We start from the raw sequence: 20,040 nt of genomic DNA, 5'->3' as shown, positions 1-20,040 counted from the left end.
ACACGTATAAATTACACACACAAACGACCACTGCGGTACATTCCTGACTTAAGACAGGTGCAAACATTTGCAGCGGGATTAAACCTGAGGATTAAACGTTTTTATGATACCAAACCCTCTCTCATTACTGAAACAATAGTATAACATCACAACATAGAAAAACACACGATAAAACATCAATTTGAAGGCTTTATTCAAACAAAATGTTAAATAAACACACTATGAACGAATAAAGATCTGCGATACCTGAATGCAAATACAAGGTTAATAAAACTATGAGGGATACATAATTAAGGTCCAAAGTAAATAAACAGTTATCAAAGTTAAAGCAAGATACCACTGTACAAAATTTAACAATTAGAAAATCATCACTTTAAAAAAAAAACTGTTTCATATATATCTAAATGAAAAATAATTGTGTCGTTAAGTATATTTCTTCGTCTGTGCGAATAAAATCTTCCGATACCAAGAACGTTCTGCAGTATAAATAAAACTAATCTAACACTTGGTACATATGGGGTGAATATCAACTAAAAACTATACAATTATAATTATATAAAACTTCCTGTACAGGTGCGAGAAAGTATTTTAGAAGAAATGAAATAATTTTGATGTTCGTAGTACGATAATTTAATTTTGGATGTAACGCGTCTTCTGATTGGCTGACGTTATTTTGTTATCAGACCACATAATTTAGTCATGTGACCGTGACGTCGTCAACGTTTTTTCATGGTTTTCTACCGTTTAAAATGGAATTTAGAATTAGATTATAAGAAATGACTGTAATATTTTTTCTGTCTATTCGAAATAACATAACAATGTGTTGCACACTTTTAAATAACCCGCTACGCGCGTTATTCAATGTGCACCATTTTCTTATATTATTTCTTCATAGACAGAAAAAATATTACAATCATTCCTTAAAAGAAGTTATTATTTTTTTTAGATATTCTAAATAATCAAAGCTTGTATATAGACAAGATCCATATTAACATAAAAAAACAAAACAAACCCATTACAAATAATATCAACAGGTCAAAATAACAAGAAAGTACGATTGTAGAGTACTCGCAGTAAATGACAGCTAGTAAGTCAACCTTTATGTTGTAGGTCGAGATGAGGTTGCTACTTATTTCAGCCTTCTTGGGATTTTTTACATGTTGTGCTCAGGACATTGACGATATTATTAGAGGAGCAGTTGATGCTGCAATACAAGACACTCCTCAAACGACTGCACAACAAGTTAATACCAGTAAGTATGGAAAACATGTGTCTGCAATCAAATAAGGTTTTGTTATGAAAAGGTGGAGGCCATCGACTTGCTCATTTACTACCTGTTGTATTTAAGCTCAATTTTTCTTCGAACTGGAGTCCAATGTTGAGTTTATGTGTGATCTCTTCACGTTCTTTTTGGTCATGTATCATTTATCCTATAATACATGTAATACCTACCGGTGCTCTTGGTAAACTATCAAAGGACCCGTTGTCACAAAAACTGAAACAACACGTTATAAATTGTATGCCTCCGAATCTTTTTTGTTTTTTGTGTACCTCCATCGGGAACGTTCAAAGTCGATAATCAAATCAAAAACGGGCATCCTGCTACTACGTACATGTACCTATACTGAATGTTATAAGAAGCTGTAAGAATTTGAAAAGTATATAGAGCATAGCAAACATGCTTCAGTGAACAAAATGAAAACGTATAACAAAACAAATTCATAGCAAAAGGGTCAGTTAATATATATTATATAGTAAGGGTTTTATTATATATTGCAGACTTCAATCAGGTTTTGAGGAATTCCCAACAAGGAGCAGCAGGAAGTCCAGGTGGAGGAGCAGGAGCAGGAGCACCAGGAATCGCTGCACAGTCACCACAAGTATCGCAGACGGCATCCGGAGTTCCACGACGAGGGTCTACTCGACGTGCTAACTTGTTCGGAAGACGCAGACCAGTAAGACAGGATGGCCTGTCAAGGACAAGAGCTGCTACTCTAATTGCGAAAACAGCTGCTAATGTACAAAACAGGTAATTATTATTAACACAAAAAAGTCATTATAAAGTGGTAATTATGAACAGAGGATCATAGCAAAATAGAACTTTGACATCTCTGGATGTCAATTAGATGAAACAAAGTACTTTAGCCTTGGAGAATATGCGTCATATTGGTGTAATCAGGGGTGTACATAATTGTATGAGAGTTTTTTTAAAAGCTATCTAAAAACCTGGGTTTACTCAATCATTTGTACATAGAGAAAACAATGTACTGTAACGCAAAAATTCGGGGGACCTTCCCGGTGGTGTTGTCGACGGGTAGTTCGTGACCCGAGAAGATCCTTTTGCGTATATAAATGAGGGATTCTTGTGTTGCTTGGACCTTTTCTCTAACTTACTAAAATAAACACGAAGTCGTTGTGTAAAGTTCAACAGTGTATTCAAGTATCGTAAAAACACAATACACAGTAATAACGTAATAACAGAATATACAGTATATACAGATATAGCACACTAAGAAATATTGGCAATATTCTAATCTCGTTCTCTCGTCAGCTCTGCTGTTTCACAATTATCACTCCCTTATATACCTTCTCTTGCAATATGGTCTTGTGGGCTTATGGGCACCAGAGTTTCTGGGCTTATGGATACAGGGTTTATGGGCAACTGGGCAACCGGGCTTATGGGCATCAGAGTTTCTGGGCTTATGGGCAACCGGGCTTATGGGCAACTGGGCTTATGGGCATTCAGGCTTATATGCACCAGGGCTTATGGACTCCATACATATTAGGGCTACCGTGTACCGTGTATAATTAGGGCTTACAGGCTCCATAATTTAGGACCATAAAGCACCATGTAATACTAAGTCATAGATGGTCGGCCCTGAATATGAGGGTCCTAAAACACCAAGTTTACATACCCTATCAATTTTCATTACATAGCCCTCCCCTTTTGAAAAACTGAACTTCCACTGTTCAGTATAATTATAATAACAAAAACATGTTAAAAAAAAATTCAGGCATACATGTAAATACTTATAAAACAAAGTCATAATACCAAAAATGTACTAGACTGCAAAAAAAAAAATATCAACATACATGATTAAAAAAAAAATTCAAACGAGTGAATGGATAGTAATGACCATGATAACATGAATTGACTGATTGGTCTTGAACGATAAAGTTCTTTAGCACCCTTTAAATTTAACAAGCACATTATGGACAGAAATTCAACAATACGCACCAGGTTTAGCACAACTAACTCTCACTCACCTACTTAACAAAGAAATACATGTATCAATTGTGAAAGCATAATAAAAAATATTTATAACAAATTTAGAGACGAACAAAAATCAAAAGAAAATAGTTTACAAAAGTTAAATTTGAAGTGTTTTTTTAATTATAGCTCTTCTACATCTGGCTTTGGCACGGTTGTCCTTCTATTTTGGCTAATCGAATGTTCATGTATTTGATCTTGCATGTACCGGAAAAAGTCATTCCAATCAATTTCTGACGGTTCAGCACACCCAGTGAAAGAAAATTTCTGCTCGGTTCTCGTCTGTTTAACCCCGGCTACCTCTGTGACTGTTTTAATAAGGGAAACAGAAATTATCTCTACGGATTCAACAATTTCATCCTCAGTACATGTATTTGTTGAATTACTACTTGTGGATTTTTGGCTTCCACAATCTGACACATTGTCATCGGATACATACACTAAATCCTCCATCTGGTCATCATTCGTGTTATTGTTACATATATATTCATCCATATTTTCAGGTGAGGATATATTCTCATACATGTTATTAAAATGGTTGTTTTCCTGGATACTGTCTGGAACACAGTATGTTGGTGTGTTCATATTATTGTCGCAACACTCATCATCTGACACATTAATGCTTATATCACTTGGATCACAATTGTCATAAAAAAAACCTTCCAAATTAATTTTATTTTCTTCAGGTTGAAAATCAAAATCATACCTGTCAACTGACCCGTATTCTGCGGGTGTGACCCGAGATTTACACAATTATGAGGGATCACCCGGGACACCCGCCGGTCATTCAAATAACCCGGGAATTCCGAAAATGACCCGATTTCGCCCATTTTTCTTAGCTTTGAGATTGATTTCATAAGTAATATTCCTTTGAAATACCGGCAAATTCGTAATTCTTCCATGAACAGGAAGTTCATTTAGCTATACAAACTGTCAAATTAAGTGACCCATTAAGTGCATGGCTTCACTTGACAGCTTTGGTGTCAAACAAACACCAATTACCTTAGCTTTAGGTCGTAAATAAATTGTAAACATATTTCAAATAGACGTCTAGAGTTACTTCCCCTTATTTGTCACCATTCAAAATTATTCCTTATATTTACGTTTTGTGGGTGAAAAAGATTAAATCATTAATAAATATAAAATTCAAATACATATTGAAAACTAAATTTTTTTTATTTATATACCTTTATACAATTAAAAAAAAAAAAGTTGAAAACTATTTTTTACATTTATACCTTCTTTAACTATATTACTATATTTTATCAAATTCTAATTTCCTCTCTAAGCTAAAATGGAGTGTTCAAAGGCCACATAGCCAGCAATCTCAAAATTTTGGCCACATATACCTCTTCCACCAACATGAGAATGAAGGGTGAGGCCTGCATCCCAATATTATTTTTTTCTACTTTTTTTCAAATTAATTGTTTTTAAATTATTGGTTAAATAAAGATTAGTTAACTCACTAGGCATCCGTTAATAAATAAAGCACAAACCCAACTTCTTTCTATGCATATATGTTCATCACTCTTTAACAATTATTAATTATTAATATTATATACTAATCATATTACTGTATTAGTTAAAAATTATAAGTCATATTGTGATTATCGTGTTGAAATTGTCTTCCATACCCTTCAGTCTGAGAAAAAAAAAAAAAAAAAGCCAGCAATCTCAAACATTTCAAAATCACTATTGAACACTTTTAATTCTGTATTTGGATGAATACAAATAGTAAAGAACATACAGGATTATAAAAATCTTTAGAAAGTTCAATGAAGTAATAATTAATAGGATTTAAAATGACTTAACCAAGTGAACATGCATTGATGTTGTGGTATCTTTGATATACTTTACAAGAAAATGTACCATAAATACTGAAATTCAGCTCGAAAAAGTTCGTACGCGTTATGACCTGAGATTTGATTCTTCAATGCAGGTCATGACCTGCATTTTCATCGTCACAGGTTGACAGGTATGCAAAATCTCGAATTTCAGACACCTCACCTATCAGGTCTTCTAGGTTGTCATATTCACAATTGTTTACCAATATATCCAAAACATCTGGACCCTGGTATTGGTTTTCTGGTTCAGCATGTTCAATCTGTGCCTCTGGTGGCGAGTCTGGTGGCGAGTCTGGTATAGCATGTAAAACGGAACCATGTCGCGATCCTTCGAATTCCGTGCGGCTCTTTCGGACTAAGGGGCAGCTCTTTGATTTAATCTTGGCTTGTTCACTAGAAAGTTTATGTCTTGCCTCTAGATGGTACGTCATGTACTCAATTCTGCAGTACATTTTTGTGCAGTCTTCATATGGACAACACCGACACTGCACATATTCTGAATGTTTTTGATTCCTATGTCTCTTTAGGTTTCTAGGGCTAACGTATTCCTTCCCACAATCGACACAATCAAAAAGTTTTGCACTTGACATTATATAATTTGCAATAAAATCCTTAAACTTTTCTGGTATTTTAACTTGGCGTCCTTTCCTCGTGGTGTAATGTTTATCTTTCCCACTGTTTTGATTTTCATGCGCAGGCGCGACATCCGGTGAGATGCTAATTAGTTTCAGATGCGGAAACTGGGCTTTTGTTTTCCGGGCCTCCGGGCTTTTGCCCAGAATAATTCTGGAATTCCCTCGGGTTTCCTTTTCGGTCTTTTGCGGACTTTTCGAAACAGCTGGTAAATTTTTAATGCATTTATCTTTGTTCTGGTGGTTCGGAATAATACTTTCATCCGGCAATTCTATGGGTACGTCATTGGCAAATTCTTCCGCATTTTCACTGTCCTTTTCAAAATTTTCCGATTGCAGGAAATGATCGACATCTGGAAAACTTACTGTCACATTTTCATTAATTACTCCTTGTTTAAACCATTCAAGTTTCTTTGATCCCCGATACGGTTTTAAATTGTCTCCATGAACCACAACAGGGGGTGAATTTTTAGCATGTTGAATTCTGTACAAAACGTCGCTTAATTTTTTTATAATCACCCACGGCCCGGTCCAATTCCTACAAATCTTGGCTTTCTTTCCTGGAATATTTTGTTTTTGATTTCTCCACACTAACTGTCCGTCAAAATATATTTTTTCTTTAACATTCCCGTCGTATTGAAATTTTTGTCGTTCGGATGACACTTTTAAATGCTCTCTCGCTATTTCATGTGCCTCCCGCAGCCTTTCTTCTAATTTATTGGCGTAATCAGATGCAAACTCAGACTGGGGTTCGTCTTGCTCAATTCTTTCAGAAATAATATCCAAGGGAAATTTCATTTCCTGTCCGTATACCAAACGGTGTGGTGTTAAACCTGTACTTTCATGAGGTGTTGAATTATAGGCCATGGTCAGAAAATCTAAGTGTTGATCCCAATCTCTCTGGTGGGACTTGATGTACTTTGATAATATTTCCTGAATCGTTCGGTTCATACGTTCTATCATCCCATCAGAACGAGGATGCAATGGAGTTGTTCTGGTTTTCTTTATTTCAAGTAATTCGCACATGTTTTGAAAAAGGGTACTTTCGTATTGTCTGCCCTGGTCAGAGTGTAATTCAATAGGACAGCCGTATCTTTTAAACCATGCTCTAAAAATAATGTCAGCAACTGTTTCCGCCTGCATATCTGGCATCGGGTATGCTTCTGTAAGCTTAGTAAAATAGTCCCCTACTACGAGCACATAACGGTTTTTGTTGTCAGACAATGGAAACGGGCCAGCGATATCCGTAGCTATTCTCTCGAATGGAGCACCGACTACGTGTGTTTTTAGAGCATGCCTCTTTTTGTGCGCTGGATTTTTCCGCTCTTCGCATATTTCACAGTTATGAACATATTCTTTCACCGATCTTTGCATACTCCACCAATAAAACGGACATATATGGGCTCGCTCAACTGTTTTCTTTATCCCTAAATGACCCGAGGTTCTAGCGTCATGTAAGTACCAAAGTATACCACTAATCGCGGACTTTGGTGCGCACACACGCCATTTTGCACAGTTGTTCTTTTCAACCCAATACAAACACAGGACATCATTTTTAACTTCCAACAACTCCCATCTTGATATCCAAAATTTGAATTCTTTGCTCTTACTACTTATTTCCGTTGTTGAAGGTTTTTCCGCGTTTTCAATTTTAAGTTTTAAAATTTCCCCAATTATATCATCCTCTTCTTGTTGCTGTCTCATAGATGTTATGTCCAATGCTATTTTTGGGGTTGGTTTTCGTCTAGCTGGCGGAGGCCGATTGGGCCTTCTCCCCCTTCTTACAATAGGTATTTCTCCCGGAATACTACAATCTAGTTGCCCATCTATGTCTCCAAAATTATTTGATGACATTGTGGGTCTTTCTGGACTTTTATTAGTAACTCCACCTACAGACTGACCTTCCAAAGTTTTATTCATTAATTTTACTCCTTTTCCTTCCTGCATATCAATTATTTCTACTTCTTCAGGTCCCTGGTATTCATAATCCCAGGGCATTTTGCATTGTTTGCAAATATCGGATGTCGACGTGATAATGCGAGATAAAGCGTCAGCATTACCATGACGGACACCAGGTCTATGGACAATCTTCATGTGGAATTGACTCAACTGTTGGATCCAACGATGAATCTGCCCATCTGGTTCTTTGAAATTTTGTAACCATGTAAGCGATCCATGATCGGTGCGCAAAGTAAAACGTCTACCCAATAAGTAATGTTTAAAATGTCGGGTAAAAAATACTACGGCTAGCATTTCTCTCCTGGTCACACAATAATTGCGTTCCGGTTTATCTAACGATCTACTTCCGTAGGCAATAACTCTCTCCATTCCGTCTTGTACTTGTGACAATACCGCGCCAATAGCAAAATTACTGGCGTCAGTATCCAGTATGAATTCAGCTCCATTTACTTGCGGGTATGCTAATATAGGTGCTGAAGTCAACCGTTTTTTAAGCTCTTGAAACGCTGATTCACAATCCGTTGTCCACTTCCAGCAATGTCCCTTCTTAGTGAGATCAAACAGAGGTTTTGCAATTTTCGAATAACTTCTTACAAACTTACGGTAGTACGATGTCAGGCCGAGGAAACTTCGTACCTCTGTAATTGTTGTTGGAGCCGGTATTTTATTTACCGCATCTAATTTGGCTGGATCTGTGCTCACCCCGGATTTTGATACCACGTGACCTAAAAATGTGATTTCTTTCTGAAGAAAAGTGCACTTTTTGGGTTTCAATTTTAATCCGGCTAACATTAGTTTGTCGAGTACTTTTTCTAAATTATCAAAATGCTCGTCAAACGTTTTTCCAAAAACTACAATGTCGTCTAGGTACAAAACAGCAATATGCCATTGTAGTCCACTCAACGCTTTCTCAATAATTCGCTCGAACGTTCCGGCCGCATTACAAAGACCGAACGGCATAGTCACAAATTGATATAGACCCCCTCTTGGTGTTGCACACGCGGTTTTCTCTTTATCCCCATCTTCTAATGGAACCTGGTGATACGCCATATTTAAATCTAAGGATGTAAACCATTCGGCTCCACTTAAGGTGTCGAGGTTTTCATCAATTCTAGTTAAGGGGTAGGCGTCTTTTACGGTCTTTTCATTCAATTTTCTGAAGTCCACACACATTCTCCAGGACTGGTCTTTCTTTTGAACCATTACAATTTGCGATGACCAAGGGCTAATTGATTTTTCAATAAGTCCTTGTGCCTCTAGTTTGTTGATTTCATCCTCAACTGCTTGTCTTTTATAGAGAGGAATCCGTCTGGGAGGCTCTCTCACCGGCTTTTCATCGTTCAGCTTAATAGAATGTGAGCCTAAATTAGTTCGTCCTACCTCCCCAGGTTTAGCAAAACACTCCTGCATTTTACAAAGAAATACTTTAAATTTCTGTTGCTGTTCCTCCGTGAGGCCAACACAACCACGTTCGTAAACATCAGTAAGGTATTCAGGTAATAAATAAGTGTCTTTGCTTATTTCGGACACTCTGCAAATCGGAACATCAACATTTAGGTCCAAGACTGGTCCTACCTTATCTATAGGCGTAAACAGTGCCATGTGCGTATTTTGATAAATTGTAACATCAGACGATCCGGGGTTAAAAACTCGTGTAAATATTACAGATTGGTTAGAATCTACTAGTGTCCTAGCGATAGCTAAACCAAACTTTTCCATAAACAATTTTTCCGGTGTCAATATTCCAAGGAAATTTTGCTTACAGGGTGAATCTAACTTATTAACAACGCTGGATTTTACAATAGCCTCGTGTCCTGCAGGTACCAGTATCGTTTGTAAGGCCACCACTCTGCCGGATCCACTTTTACCATCATTTCCGTCTAATGGAAATCTTCTTCCTTTAATAACAAAACTTGATTCATCCGGGTCCCACGTACACCGGTTTTTAAGAATGAAGTCCTCCCCGAGTAAGTTATATTTTACTCCTCCTACAATGATCTTGTGTTCAAAAACATGATCATTGAAAATTACCAACATGACAGCTTCTCCTTTACATTTCAAACTATGTCCGTCAGCGGCTATATAGTTAGCGTCAACTGGACTTAGTTGCGGTTTTTCAATAATTGAATTAAAAACATGTTCCGTAATGAAAGTCCGTTTAGCTCCAGTGTCAATTTTCCAATTGATAGGAACACTCTCTATATGACCTTTAACCATCATGTTAGCAACACCGTAAACACGAACTAGAGCTCCATGAGAATTAGGGTGCTTTAGATTCTTGGCCGTAGTGACATCGTCAAAATTTTTCGCCTCTTGAGGCGTCTGCTTTAAGTTGCAAGGATTAGTTTCTTTAGATACTTGAATTTTTGAATTTTGTTTAGTTTTATCATTTCTTTTTCTTCTGTCTTTCTGATTTTTAATTCCAAATTTCCTTGCATAATTTTTCGCATAAGGCCGCGTTGGTGTGACCGGTACCTGGCCAAAGGTACCGGTCCGTTTTAGTTTAACGGATCAGAGGAGTCATTTGACCGGTTAAAATCCCGGCCCCCTCTTGATCGTGCTGGGTTAGAATAATTAGAATTTCCTCTCCCGCGATTATTTCGTCGAGAATTATTTTTCGACTTGGATCCTCTCCCTCTATAGGTTTCACTCCTATAATCATTTTGAGGTTGATAACTCTCCCCTGACGAAAAGGGAATTTCAAAATCGTTCTCGTCATTTATTTCGCCACCATCATCTTCGCCGTCTATTCCAAAGATTAAACGATTTGCGGGTTTGGCATCTTGAAATAAATCTTGTTCACCTAACCGTAAACATTCTTCTTGCACAGCCGATAAAACAGCATCTTGTAAAGTTCTAGGTCTAGTGCGTTTTATATTTAAACGAAATTCTTCGTTTTGGCCGCATCTGTCTAACTAGAGGCTCCAAAGAGCCTGTGTCGCTCACCTTGGTCTATGTGAATATTAAACAAAGGAAGCAGATGGATTCATGACAAAATTGTGTTTTGGTGATGGTGATGTGTTTGTAAATCTTACTTTACTGGTCTTGCTGCTTACATTTATCTCTATCTATAATGAACTTGGCCCAGTAGTTTCAGTGGAACATGTTAATAAAAATTTACAAATTTTATGAAAATTGTTAAAAATTGACTATAAAGGACAATAACTCCTTAGGTGGTCAATTGACAATTTCGGTCATGTTGACTTATTTGTAAATCTTACTTTGCTGAACATAATTGCTGTTTACAGTTTATCTCTATCTATAATAAAATTTAAGATAATAACCAAAAACAGCAAAATTTCCTTAAAATTACCGATTCAGGGGCAGCAACCCAACAATGGGTTGTCAGATTCATCTGAAAATTATAGGGCAGATAGATCTTGATCTGATTAATAATTTTACCCCGTGTTGGATTTGCTCTAAATGCTTTGGTTTTTGAGTTATAAGCCAAAAACTGCATTTTACCCCTATGTTCTATTTTTAGCCGTGGCGGCCATCTTGATTTGATAGTCGGGTCACCGGACACATTTTTAAAACAAGATACCCCAAAGATGATGATTGCCAAGTCTGGATTAATTTGGCCCAGTAGTTTCAGAGGAGAAGATTTTTGTAAAAGATAACTAAGATTTACGAAAAATGGTTAAAAATTGACTATATAGGGCAATAACTCCTAAACGGGTCAACTGACCATTTCGGTCATGTTGACTTATTTGTAAATCCTACTTTACTAAACATTATTGCTGTTTACAGTTTATCTCTATCTATAATAATATTCAAGATAATAACCAAAAACTGCAAAATTTCCACAAAATTACCAATTCAGGGGCAGCAACCCAACAACGGGTTGACTGATTCATCTGAAAATTTCAGGGCAGATAGATCTTGACCTGATAAACATTTTTACCCCATGTCAGATTTCCTCTAAATGTTTTGGTTTTTGAGTTATAAGCCAAAAACTGCATTTTACCCCTATGTTCTATTTTTAGCCGTGGCGGCCATCTTGGTTGGTTGACCGGGTCACGCCACACATTTTTTAAACTAAATACCCCAATGATGATTGTGGCCAAGTTTGGTTCAATTTGGCCCAGTAGTTTCAGAGGAGAAGATTTTTGTAAAAGATAACTAAGATTTACGAAAAATGGTTAAAAATTGACTATAAAGGGCAATAACTCCTAAAGGGATCAACTGACCATTTCGGTCATGTTGACTTATTTGTAAATCCTACTTTACTAAACATTATTGCTGTTTACAGTTTATCTCTATCTATAATAATATTCAAGATAATAACCAAAAACTGCAAAATTTCCACAAAATTACCAATTCAGGGGCAGCAACCCAACAACGGGTTGACCGATTCATCTGAAAATTTCAGGGCAGATAGATCTTGACCTGATAAACATTTTTACCCCATGTCAGATTTCCTCTAAATGCTTTGGTTTTTGAGTTATAAGCCAAAAACTGCATTTTACCCCTATGTTCTATTTTTAGCCGTGGCGGCCATCTTGGTTGGTTGACCGGGTCACGCCACACATTTTTTAAACTAGATACCCCAATGATGATTGTGGCCAAGTTTGGTTCAATTTGGCCCAGTAGTTTCAGAGGAGAAGATTTTTGTAAAAGATAACTAAGATTTACGAAAAATGGTTAAAAATTGACTATAAAGGGCAATAACTACTAAACGGGTCAACTGACCATTTCGGTCATGTTGACTTATTTGTAAATCCTACTTTACTTAACATTATTGCTGTTTACAGTTTATCTCTATCTATAATAATATTCAAGATAATAACCAAAAACTGCAAAATTTCCACAAAATTACCAATTCAGGGGCAGCAACCCAACAACGGGTTGACTGATTCATCTGAAAATTTCAGGGCAGATAGATCTTGACCTGATAAACATTTTTACCCCATGTCAGATTTCCTCTAAATGCTTTGGTTTTTGAGTTATAAGCCAAAAACTGCATTTTCTGTTCTATTTTTAGCCGTGGCGGCCATCTTGGTTGGTTGACCGGGTCACGCCACACATTTTTTAAACTAGATACCCCAATGATGATTGTGGCCAAGTTTGGTTCAATTTGGCCCAGTAGTTTCAGAGGAGAAGATTTTTGTAAAAGTTAACGACGACGGACGACGGACGACGGACGACGGACGACGGACGCCGGACGCAAAGTGATGGGAAAAGCTCACTTGGCCCTTCGGGCCAGGTGAGCTAAAAATGACTTCATAGCGTTTTCTTCAACTATGTCAGGATTGTTTGGATAAGCCCGCCTATACAAGTCTTCAATAGCTTGATCAAAATCTCGGAGGGATTCTCCTGGTTGCCTCCTCCGTAGTTTAGCATCAGCAATATATCTCTCTTTCATTGCAGCATGCCCGAATCTATCGTTCAGTTTCTCCGCTAAACGTTGATAATTTCTCTGAATTATCAAAGGCAGCCCGTAAACGTAGGTTTCCGCTTGGCCCCTTAACGTACTAAGCAATACTCGTCTTGCTTTCTCATCGTCCCACAAATTTAACTCCCGAATATTTTCAAAATATTGGAGAAATTCCGACCATACGTCTGAATTTGACCCCAAGAACGTACGCCGTACCGGATATTCGGAGGGACGTGCTGAAAATCTTCCCATCTCTTTACTTTGTGCCCCTACATTCGTGAACTCGGTTCCCGGTCTATTGTTTGGTTCAACAGAAACAAAATCTCTAGCATTATCTGATCCACTAAAAGCATCAAAGCTAGCTACATTCATATTATTATCGTGTCTATTGCGTTCTGGAATTTGCCTGTGTTCCATTTTGTCCTGGTTTTCATGTCCCATATTAACTGGGCTATTCAACGTGGACTTTTGGCTAACTGGCATTTTTCCTGAGTAACTGGACATAGAATTATTCGGTGCATAGTAAGGGCTATTCGGTGCATCGACATACCCACATTCTTGATTAGGGTTTGTCATGCTCCGTATATTATTGTTACTGAGAAACGTTGACTGTTTATATCGTTTTCCTCCCTGTTCACGCCCTGGCGACACTATAACATCCTGTTCACGCGGGGTCTTACAAAAATGTATTAAAATTTTTAATACGGTCGTTACTAGCACAAAAGCTATGATTCCTAGTAATCCGGTCATCACATACTCCTGTGACTTTTTAACTACTTCGTTACACGGAAAATATTTCCAGGCTATTGCTACTAAGCCAGTACAGACAGAGAGTAAAGTTAACCAAATTAACCAAAATTTTCCCCAATTTTGTTTATTCTCTTCTATATTTTCCTCCTCGTATCCCGGAACCTCAGTACTCAGACCAAATTGCTCCTCTTGTGAAAATAATCCGGCATTCGTTTGGAAGCCTGTATATTTTCCTAGGTGCTTTGGCTGAGGAGTCCCACATACCGTGGAATTTTCAATTCCGGAGTCATATGAAGAGCGACTATCATAGACTCCATTATCGGTATAAAAGTGTGTCTGTCTTACCTCAGAAGGCATATGTGCCCGAGTGTATATCCTGTTTCTAGGGGTTTCCATCCTAGCACAACGTGAAAATCCTGATTTAAATCCAATAAAGAATTATCCTTATTCAACACAAAAATAAATAAATCCCACCGCTGCCACCAATGTAACGCAAAAATTCGGGGGACCTTCCCGGTGGTGTTGTCGACGGGTAGTTCGTGACCCGAGAAGATCCTTTTGCGTATATAAATGAGGGATTCTTGTGTTGCTTGGACCTTTTCGCTAACTTACTAAAATAAACACGAAGTCGTTGTGTAAAGTTCAACAGTGTATTCAAGTATCGTAAAAACACAATACACAGTAATAACGTAATAACAGAATATACAGTATATACAGATATAGCACACTAAGTAATATTGGCAATATTCTAATCTCGTTCTCTCGTCAGCTCTGCTGTTTCACAATTATCACTCCCTTATATACCTTCTCTTGCAATATGGGCTTGTGGGCTTATGGGCACCAGAGTTTCTGGGCTTATGGATACAGGGTTTATGGGCAACTGGGCAACCGGGCTTATGGGCACCAGAGTTTCTGGGCTTATGGGCAACCGGGCTTATGGGCAACTGGGCTTATGGGCAATCAGGCTTATATGCACCAGGGCTTATGGACTCCATACATATTAGGGCTACCGTGTACCGTGTATAATTAGGGCTTACAGGCTCCATAATTTAGGACCATAAAGCACCATGTAATACTAAGTCATAGATGGTCGGCCCTGAATATGAGGGTCCTAAAACACCAAGTTTACATACCCTATCAATTTTCATTACAGTACCAAGTCAGATATATGACAGTTGTTTTTCATTCATTTCATGTATTTGCCTTTGATATTTCCATTTGAAAAGAAACTTTCCGTTTTGAATTTTCCTTGGAGTTCGGTATTTTTGTTATTTTACTTTTAACACCGGTGTTGAAAATTCATACCTTCTGAGGTACATTTTTACCACCGTTTAAATTTATGTACACCCGTAATTAAACCAAGATCAAGAATGTATTTTCATGAAGTGTTCCCTTACAGATTTTTATACCAGGGTCTTATGTTGAAAATTTATTACGAGGAATTACTTCAACACACATTTTCAACAGCGAAGTTGGAGCGCTTTGTCAAATATTACTTTTTTGAAAACAAACTGATTTTAGAGGAATTTTTGAGAAACACAATTTGTGGAAATTTTTATCATATTTTTATTTTTATTTTGGAAAGTCTCTTCTTTTTATAATTTGGAAAAATCCCTTGATTAACTGGGATGCTGTGGTATTTACACCTAGGTAATTAACCAATCAGATCGTGTAAACAATATTTATTCAGATAACTTTAAACAATATTATACAAATAAAATAATATTAAGGATTTAGAAACAAGCAATTTGTATTTACGAATCTGTCTCCTTTTTGAAAAATAATACAGTTATTGATCGATACATAGATATAAATACTGGCATGCTCTGTAATAAATATTTGAATATGAAAAAGGTGGAAAGGGCTAATGCCCGCGTCACACTGTCCCGATTTTTACGCCGATGACACCACGATTATGGAAATTTTCAAAATCGGGACTGATCGTATTCAGATCGGGCTATTCTTAGTGCCATCTTTAACCATCCTTAACCATCGGCCACTTTTTCTAGCTTCGGGGACAACTTCGGGAAGGGTTCTAAAATTTTTAACATGTTAAAAAATCCCCCAAGGTGCGTCCGATGTTGAGGGTTCGTATTGAGTTCGTATCACCATCCTCACCATCGTAATGTCGCCGGGAATGCATGTTTGAACATCGTATTGCATTCGTGTTTCCATCGTTTCCATCGGGCAGTTTTGACATTACGATGTCTACACGAATGAATCACGAAGCTACCCGAAGGTCTAACTATGGCAACACGACTTTGTGAAGAACTCGTAATCCCGTCGTTTTGCCATCGAATAAAAGTACGAAGGCGACAAGAAGGAACTACGACGGCAATAAATCCAGCTAAATGTCAGTTAATTTTCGCGCTAAAATAATTCGAAGTGCCATGCGCGATATGCACTGGTCAGTCTAAAACGACAGTTGAGAAAGACGTTCACAAAACATGGAGCTCATATCATATGATTCTATGAGAACAAGAAAGGCGACAGCGTTGTTTCTATTAATTTAAATGGAACAAGAAGAGCAGATTTTACTGGCTCAGGATTTACTTTTTAAAGTAAAATATTATTTTTTGTCAATTTTTCCTATCAAGTAACATAATGAAAATCATAAACGCGCCTCGTACACCAACACTGCAGGTACACGTATATAGGGAAAGCAACTTTTCTTCATTATTCTGATTATTTATGTATCGTCTGAGTTGTTGTCACACGAATGTTTACTCCATAACCACTTTGTTTTCTATATGTCATATTTTGCCACATTTGTTGCTTTCCTCACATCCTTCCTTTTGTCTATATTATTATGATATTCTCCTGGAAAGAGCTCTTTTTGAATAAAAGGGATCAACGAACACATCACCCTACCTTTAAGATAGATCAGTAAACATGGGCATACTTATGGATGATTATTCAGACTAGTGCACACATTTTACAGTTCAACCAAAGCAATGCCGAGTGTGGCATCCCCTCCTTTGTAACATATTTTGGACAAATATGGACACTTTATTTGTATATGACACATTCAGAAAGTGGTAAATTGAATATGCATATTTGATACATAAACTATTTTTTTTAGAAATCTACCAAAACATTCAGTAACTGGAAATACCTTTAATATTGTCTTTAGAACCAGCAGGTAAAAAAATGAGCAACCAATTTCCTGTGTATTATGCTATTTCAAGGAGAAAAAACAAGCCCATCTACATAACCTTGACCTTTGGCCTTGAACGTAAAAAATGTCAGATCATTACAAGGAGGAACAATATACCAAATGTGGTTAAAATCTGTTGAAGTATATTGGTTGAGAGTGTCCACAAGGATGATATTGCCTTGTATTACAACTGCCACTGTGACCTTGACCTTTGAACTTTAAAGTCAATAGCGCTTAAGATATTCTTAACGAAAGACACCATACCAAGTTTTGAGCATTTTGGTTCTAGAGTGTCCATAACAATTTTATCTTCACGCAACTTACATGTAGTAGGCGAGGGGATAATATACTAAAAATTATTTTTAGACATCGTATGACCATCGCGCCATCATCGTAATCCATCGTGTAGCCTTCTTAATCCACCGTGTAGCCTTCGTGATCCATCGTGTAGACCTTGGCTGAGATATGAAGCTTAAATACCTGTCTTCGGTTAACCTAAGTATGTCCATCTTTTGCTATCGTATATAATCTCGGCACCATCGTATATACTTCGTTATTCATCGTATTTGCTTCGGTCACTTTTTGGTATTTTAACATCCACCCTCGTCAATTCAATGGTTTTGAACTACATACATGTAAATCATATCTACGAGTACTCCTATATCGATGCTTTGTGTGTATTGTATTTCTGGAAGATTGATTTTATGGACTTTTTACCTATATATTGAATCAAGAGTTGCAACCCTCGTAAACAAACATTTCAAGAGGACACTTTTCCAACTGGGTTACCGGTCAAATCATTATTTAACTTTTGTAGGTCAAGAACAGCTCGACCGTCTTTAGACCAAAATTTAAGTAAAAGAATCTCCGATGGAGTTCAGGCCGTTGAACCTAATCTATTTGAGGCTAAAAGTATTGTTTGTAATCCTTCTGATAAGTACCGGACGATGGATGGTACATGCAATAACTTGTATCGGACAAACATGGGAGCAGCAGGGACGCCACAGTCTAGATTTGTACCACCAGAGTATGGTGATAGTAAGTACACCAATATAGTATGGTGATAGTAAGTACACCAATATAGTATGGTGATAGTAAGTAGACCAATATAGTATGGTGATAGTAAGTAGACCAATATAGTATGGTGATAGTAAGTACACCAATATAGTATGGTGATAGTAAGTAGACCAATATAGCATGGTGAAAGTAAGTACACCAATATAGTATGGTGATAGTAAGTACACCAATATAGTATGGTGATAGTAAGTACACCAATATAGCATGGTGATAGTAAGTAGACCAATATAGTATGGTGATAGTAAGTAAACTAATATAGCGTAAGTAGACCAATATAGTATGGTGATAGTAAGTACACCAATATAGCATGGTGATAGTAAGTACACCAATATAGTATGGTGATAGTAAGTAGACCAATATAGCATGGTGATAGTAAGTAGACCAATATAGTATGGTGATAGTAAGTAGACCAATATAGTATGGTGATAGTAAGTACACCAATATAGCATGGTGATAGTAAGTAGACCAATATAGTATGGTGATAGTAAGTAGACCAATATAGTATGGTGATAGTAAGTAGACCAATATAAAACACGTCCGAAGCGATCACAGAAAATAACATCTATTATATTTTAATAAAAGTAATAATCTAAGTTATACTGGTGGACTATCAGTCCCCGAGGGTATCATCAGCTCAGTAGTCAGTGCTTCAGTACTGACATGATTTAACAAACTTTACTTAAATTGTCTGTTTATAAATTTAGAAATTATTATGAAACTAAGGTTTGAACTCCCTCAGGCAAAGTTGGCTTTAGACGAATTTGGCTATTTATTTTTGGTATTTTTGACATATAGCTCTTCAACGATTTTCGGTACTTATACATCTTCGGATTTCAAATGATTGGCTTTGAGCGTTTCTGATGAAGGTGAATCCAGAAAAGCGCTTCGGACGCAATAAATTATAAAACGTGTTGTTTTCCATTTTTTATAAGAAAAAACCCTGAAATAATCTTCCTTATTGGTATTGTAATAAAAAAACTTAATAATGCAGTTTACGCTAAAATCTCTCAAAACAGTTCTTAAATAGTTAAAGTGAAAGTACTGTGCTTGAAGGTGATTTAGAATTTAGATAAGAATTTAGGATGGATGGATTTGTGATGTCGACATTGACTAAAAAACTAAAAATATCATACGTATCAACATAGTACATACTCATGTATAGGTTTACATTGATGCAATTGTTTTCATTGATATAGACATTTAAAGTACAACTTTTATATATTTACAGTATGGAATCTAGGGTTGTATCCGCGTACACGTGGGAAAAATGGTAATCAACTGCCAAACCCAAGACTCTTATCAAACCAGATTTTTAGAAGTAATCCTCCATCTTCACCAAAAAGTGGAAAGTTTAATGTTGCTTTGACACATTTTGGTCAATTCATTGACCACGACGTTGTCGCAACTCCGATTGAAATTGGTAAGTCAAATCTAAGATGAACAAATCGAATATGTTATGATATGTTCAAGGCATGAATATAAAATTATGTGTTTCAAAATGGAATCTCTACATTGTGTAATTATGGCTGCCTAAATAGTAAATACAAGATACAAGTTTTTTAAAAATAGTTCCTAGAACGCAATTCATTTCACTGCAAACCATTCATAAATTTTCTCTTATTAGTTACACAATAACCATCATATTGAAATTGATGTCTGCAATATATAACAGGTGATGGTCGTAAATAGTCTATGTCACAGATTTCTATAAATTTAGCACACATTTTTGGCTTCTAAAAGTCTATCTGCAAATACAAAAAAAATAATAATGCATTTATCTATTTTTTTTCTGAAATATTATTGATTTAGTTCTTTCAAAATAGGAAGTCAAAGCACATAAAATCCACTAAACAGTTTTTAAATTTTACTTTAAATCAGCAAATTTTCCATGTTTACTCTATAATATGTTTTTGGTAAAAAAAATTAACGTTTCTATGATGTAGAATAATAATAGGGTTACCAGCTGCGTTTTT

The 20,040-nt window shown here is 36.6% G+C and overlaps 1 protein-coding gene across 1 annotated transcript in view; it reads left to right on the top strand.

Moving 5' to 3' along the window:
* The first annotated feature begins 1,116 nt into the window (after window positions 1-1,116).
* LOC134683512 (peroxidase-like protein) overlaps window positions 1,117-20,040 on the top strand; it is a 35,240-nt gene continuing 16,316 nt past the window's right edge. The window contains exons 1-4 of the mRNA XM_063542820.1: window positions 1,117-1,252; window positions 1,780-2,029; window positions 17,808-18,028; window positions 19,296-19,487. Of these exons, the coding sequence (XP_063398890.1) occupies window positions 1,117-1,252; window positions 1,780-2,029; window positions 17,808-18,028; window positions 19,296-19,487 (799 nt within the window). The remainder of the gene's footprint in view (window positions 1,253-1,779; window positions 2,030-17,807; window positions 18,029-19,295; window positions 19,488-20,040) is intronic.

The sequence above is a fragment of the Mytilus trossulus genome, chromosome 9, assembly GCF_036588685.1.
Source record: "Mytilus trossulus isolate FHL-02 chromosome 9, PNRI_Mtr1.1.1.hap1, whole genome shotgun sequence".
Lineage (NCBI taxonomy): Eukaryota > Metazoa > Mollusca > Bivalvia > Mytilida > Mytilidae > Mytilus > Mytilus trossulus.
The sequence above is the reverse complement of the archived record's forward strand: the minus strand, read 5'-3'. Positions and strand labels throughout refer to the sequence as shown.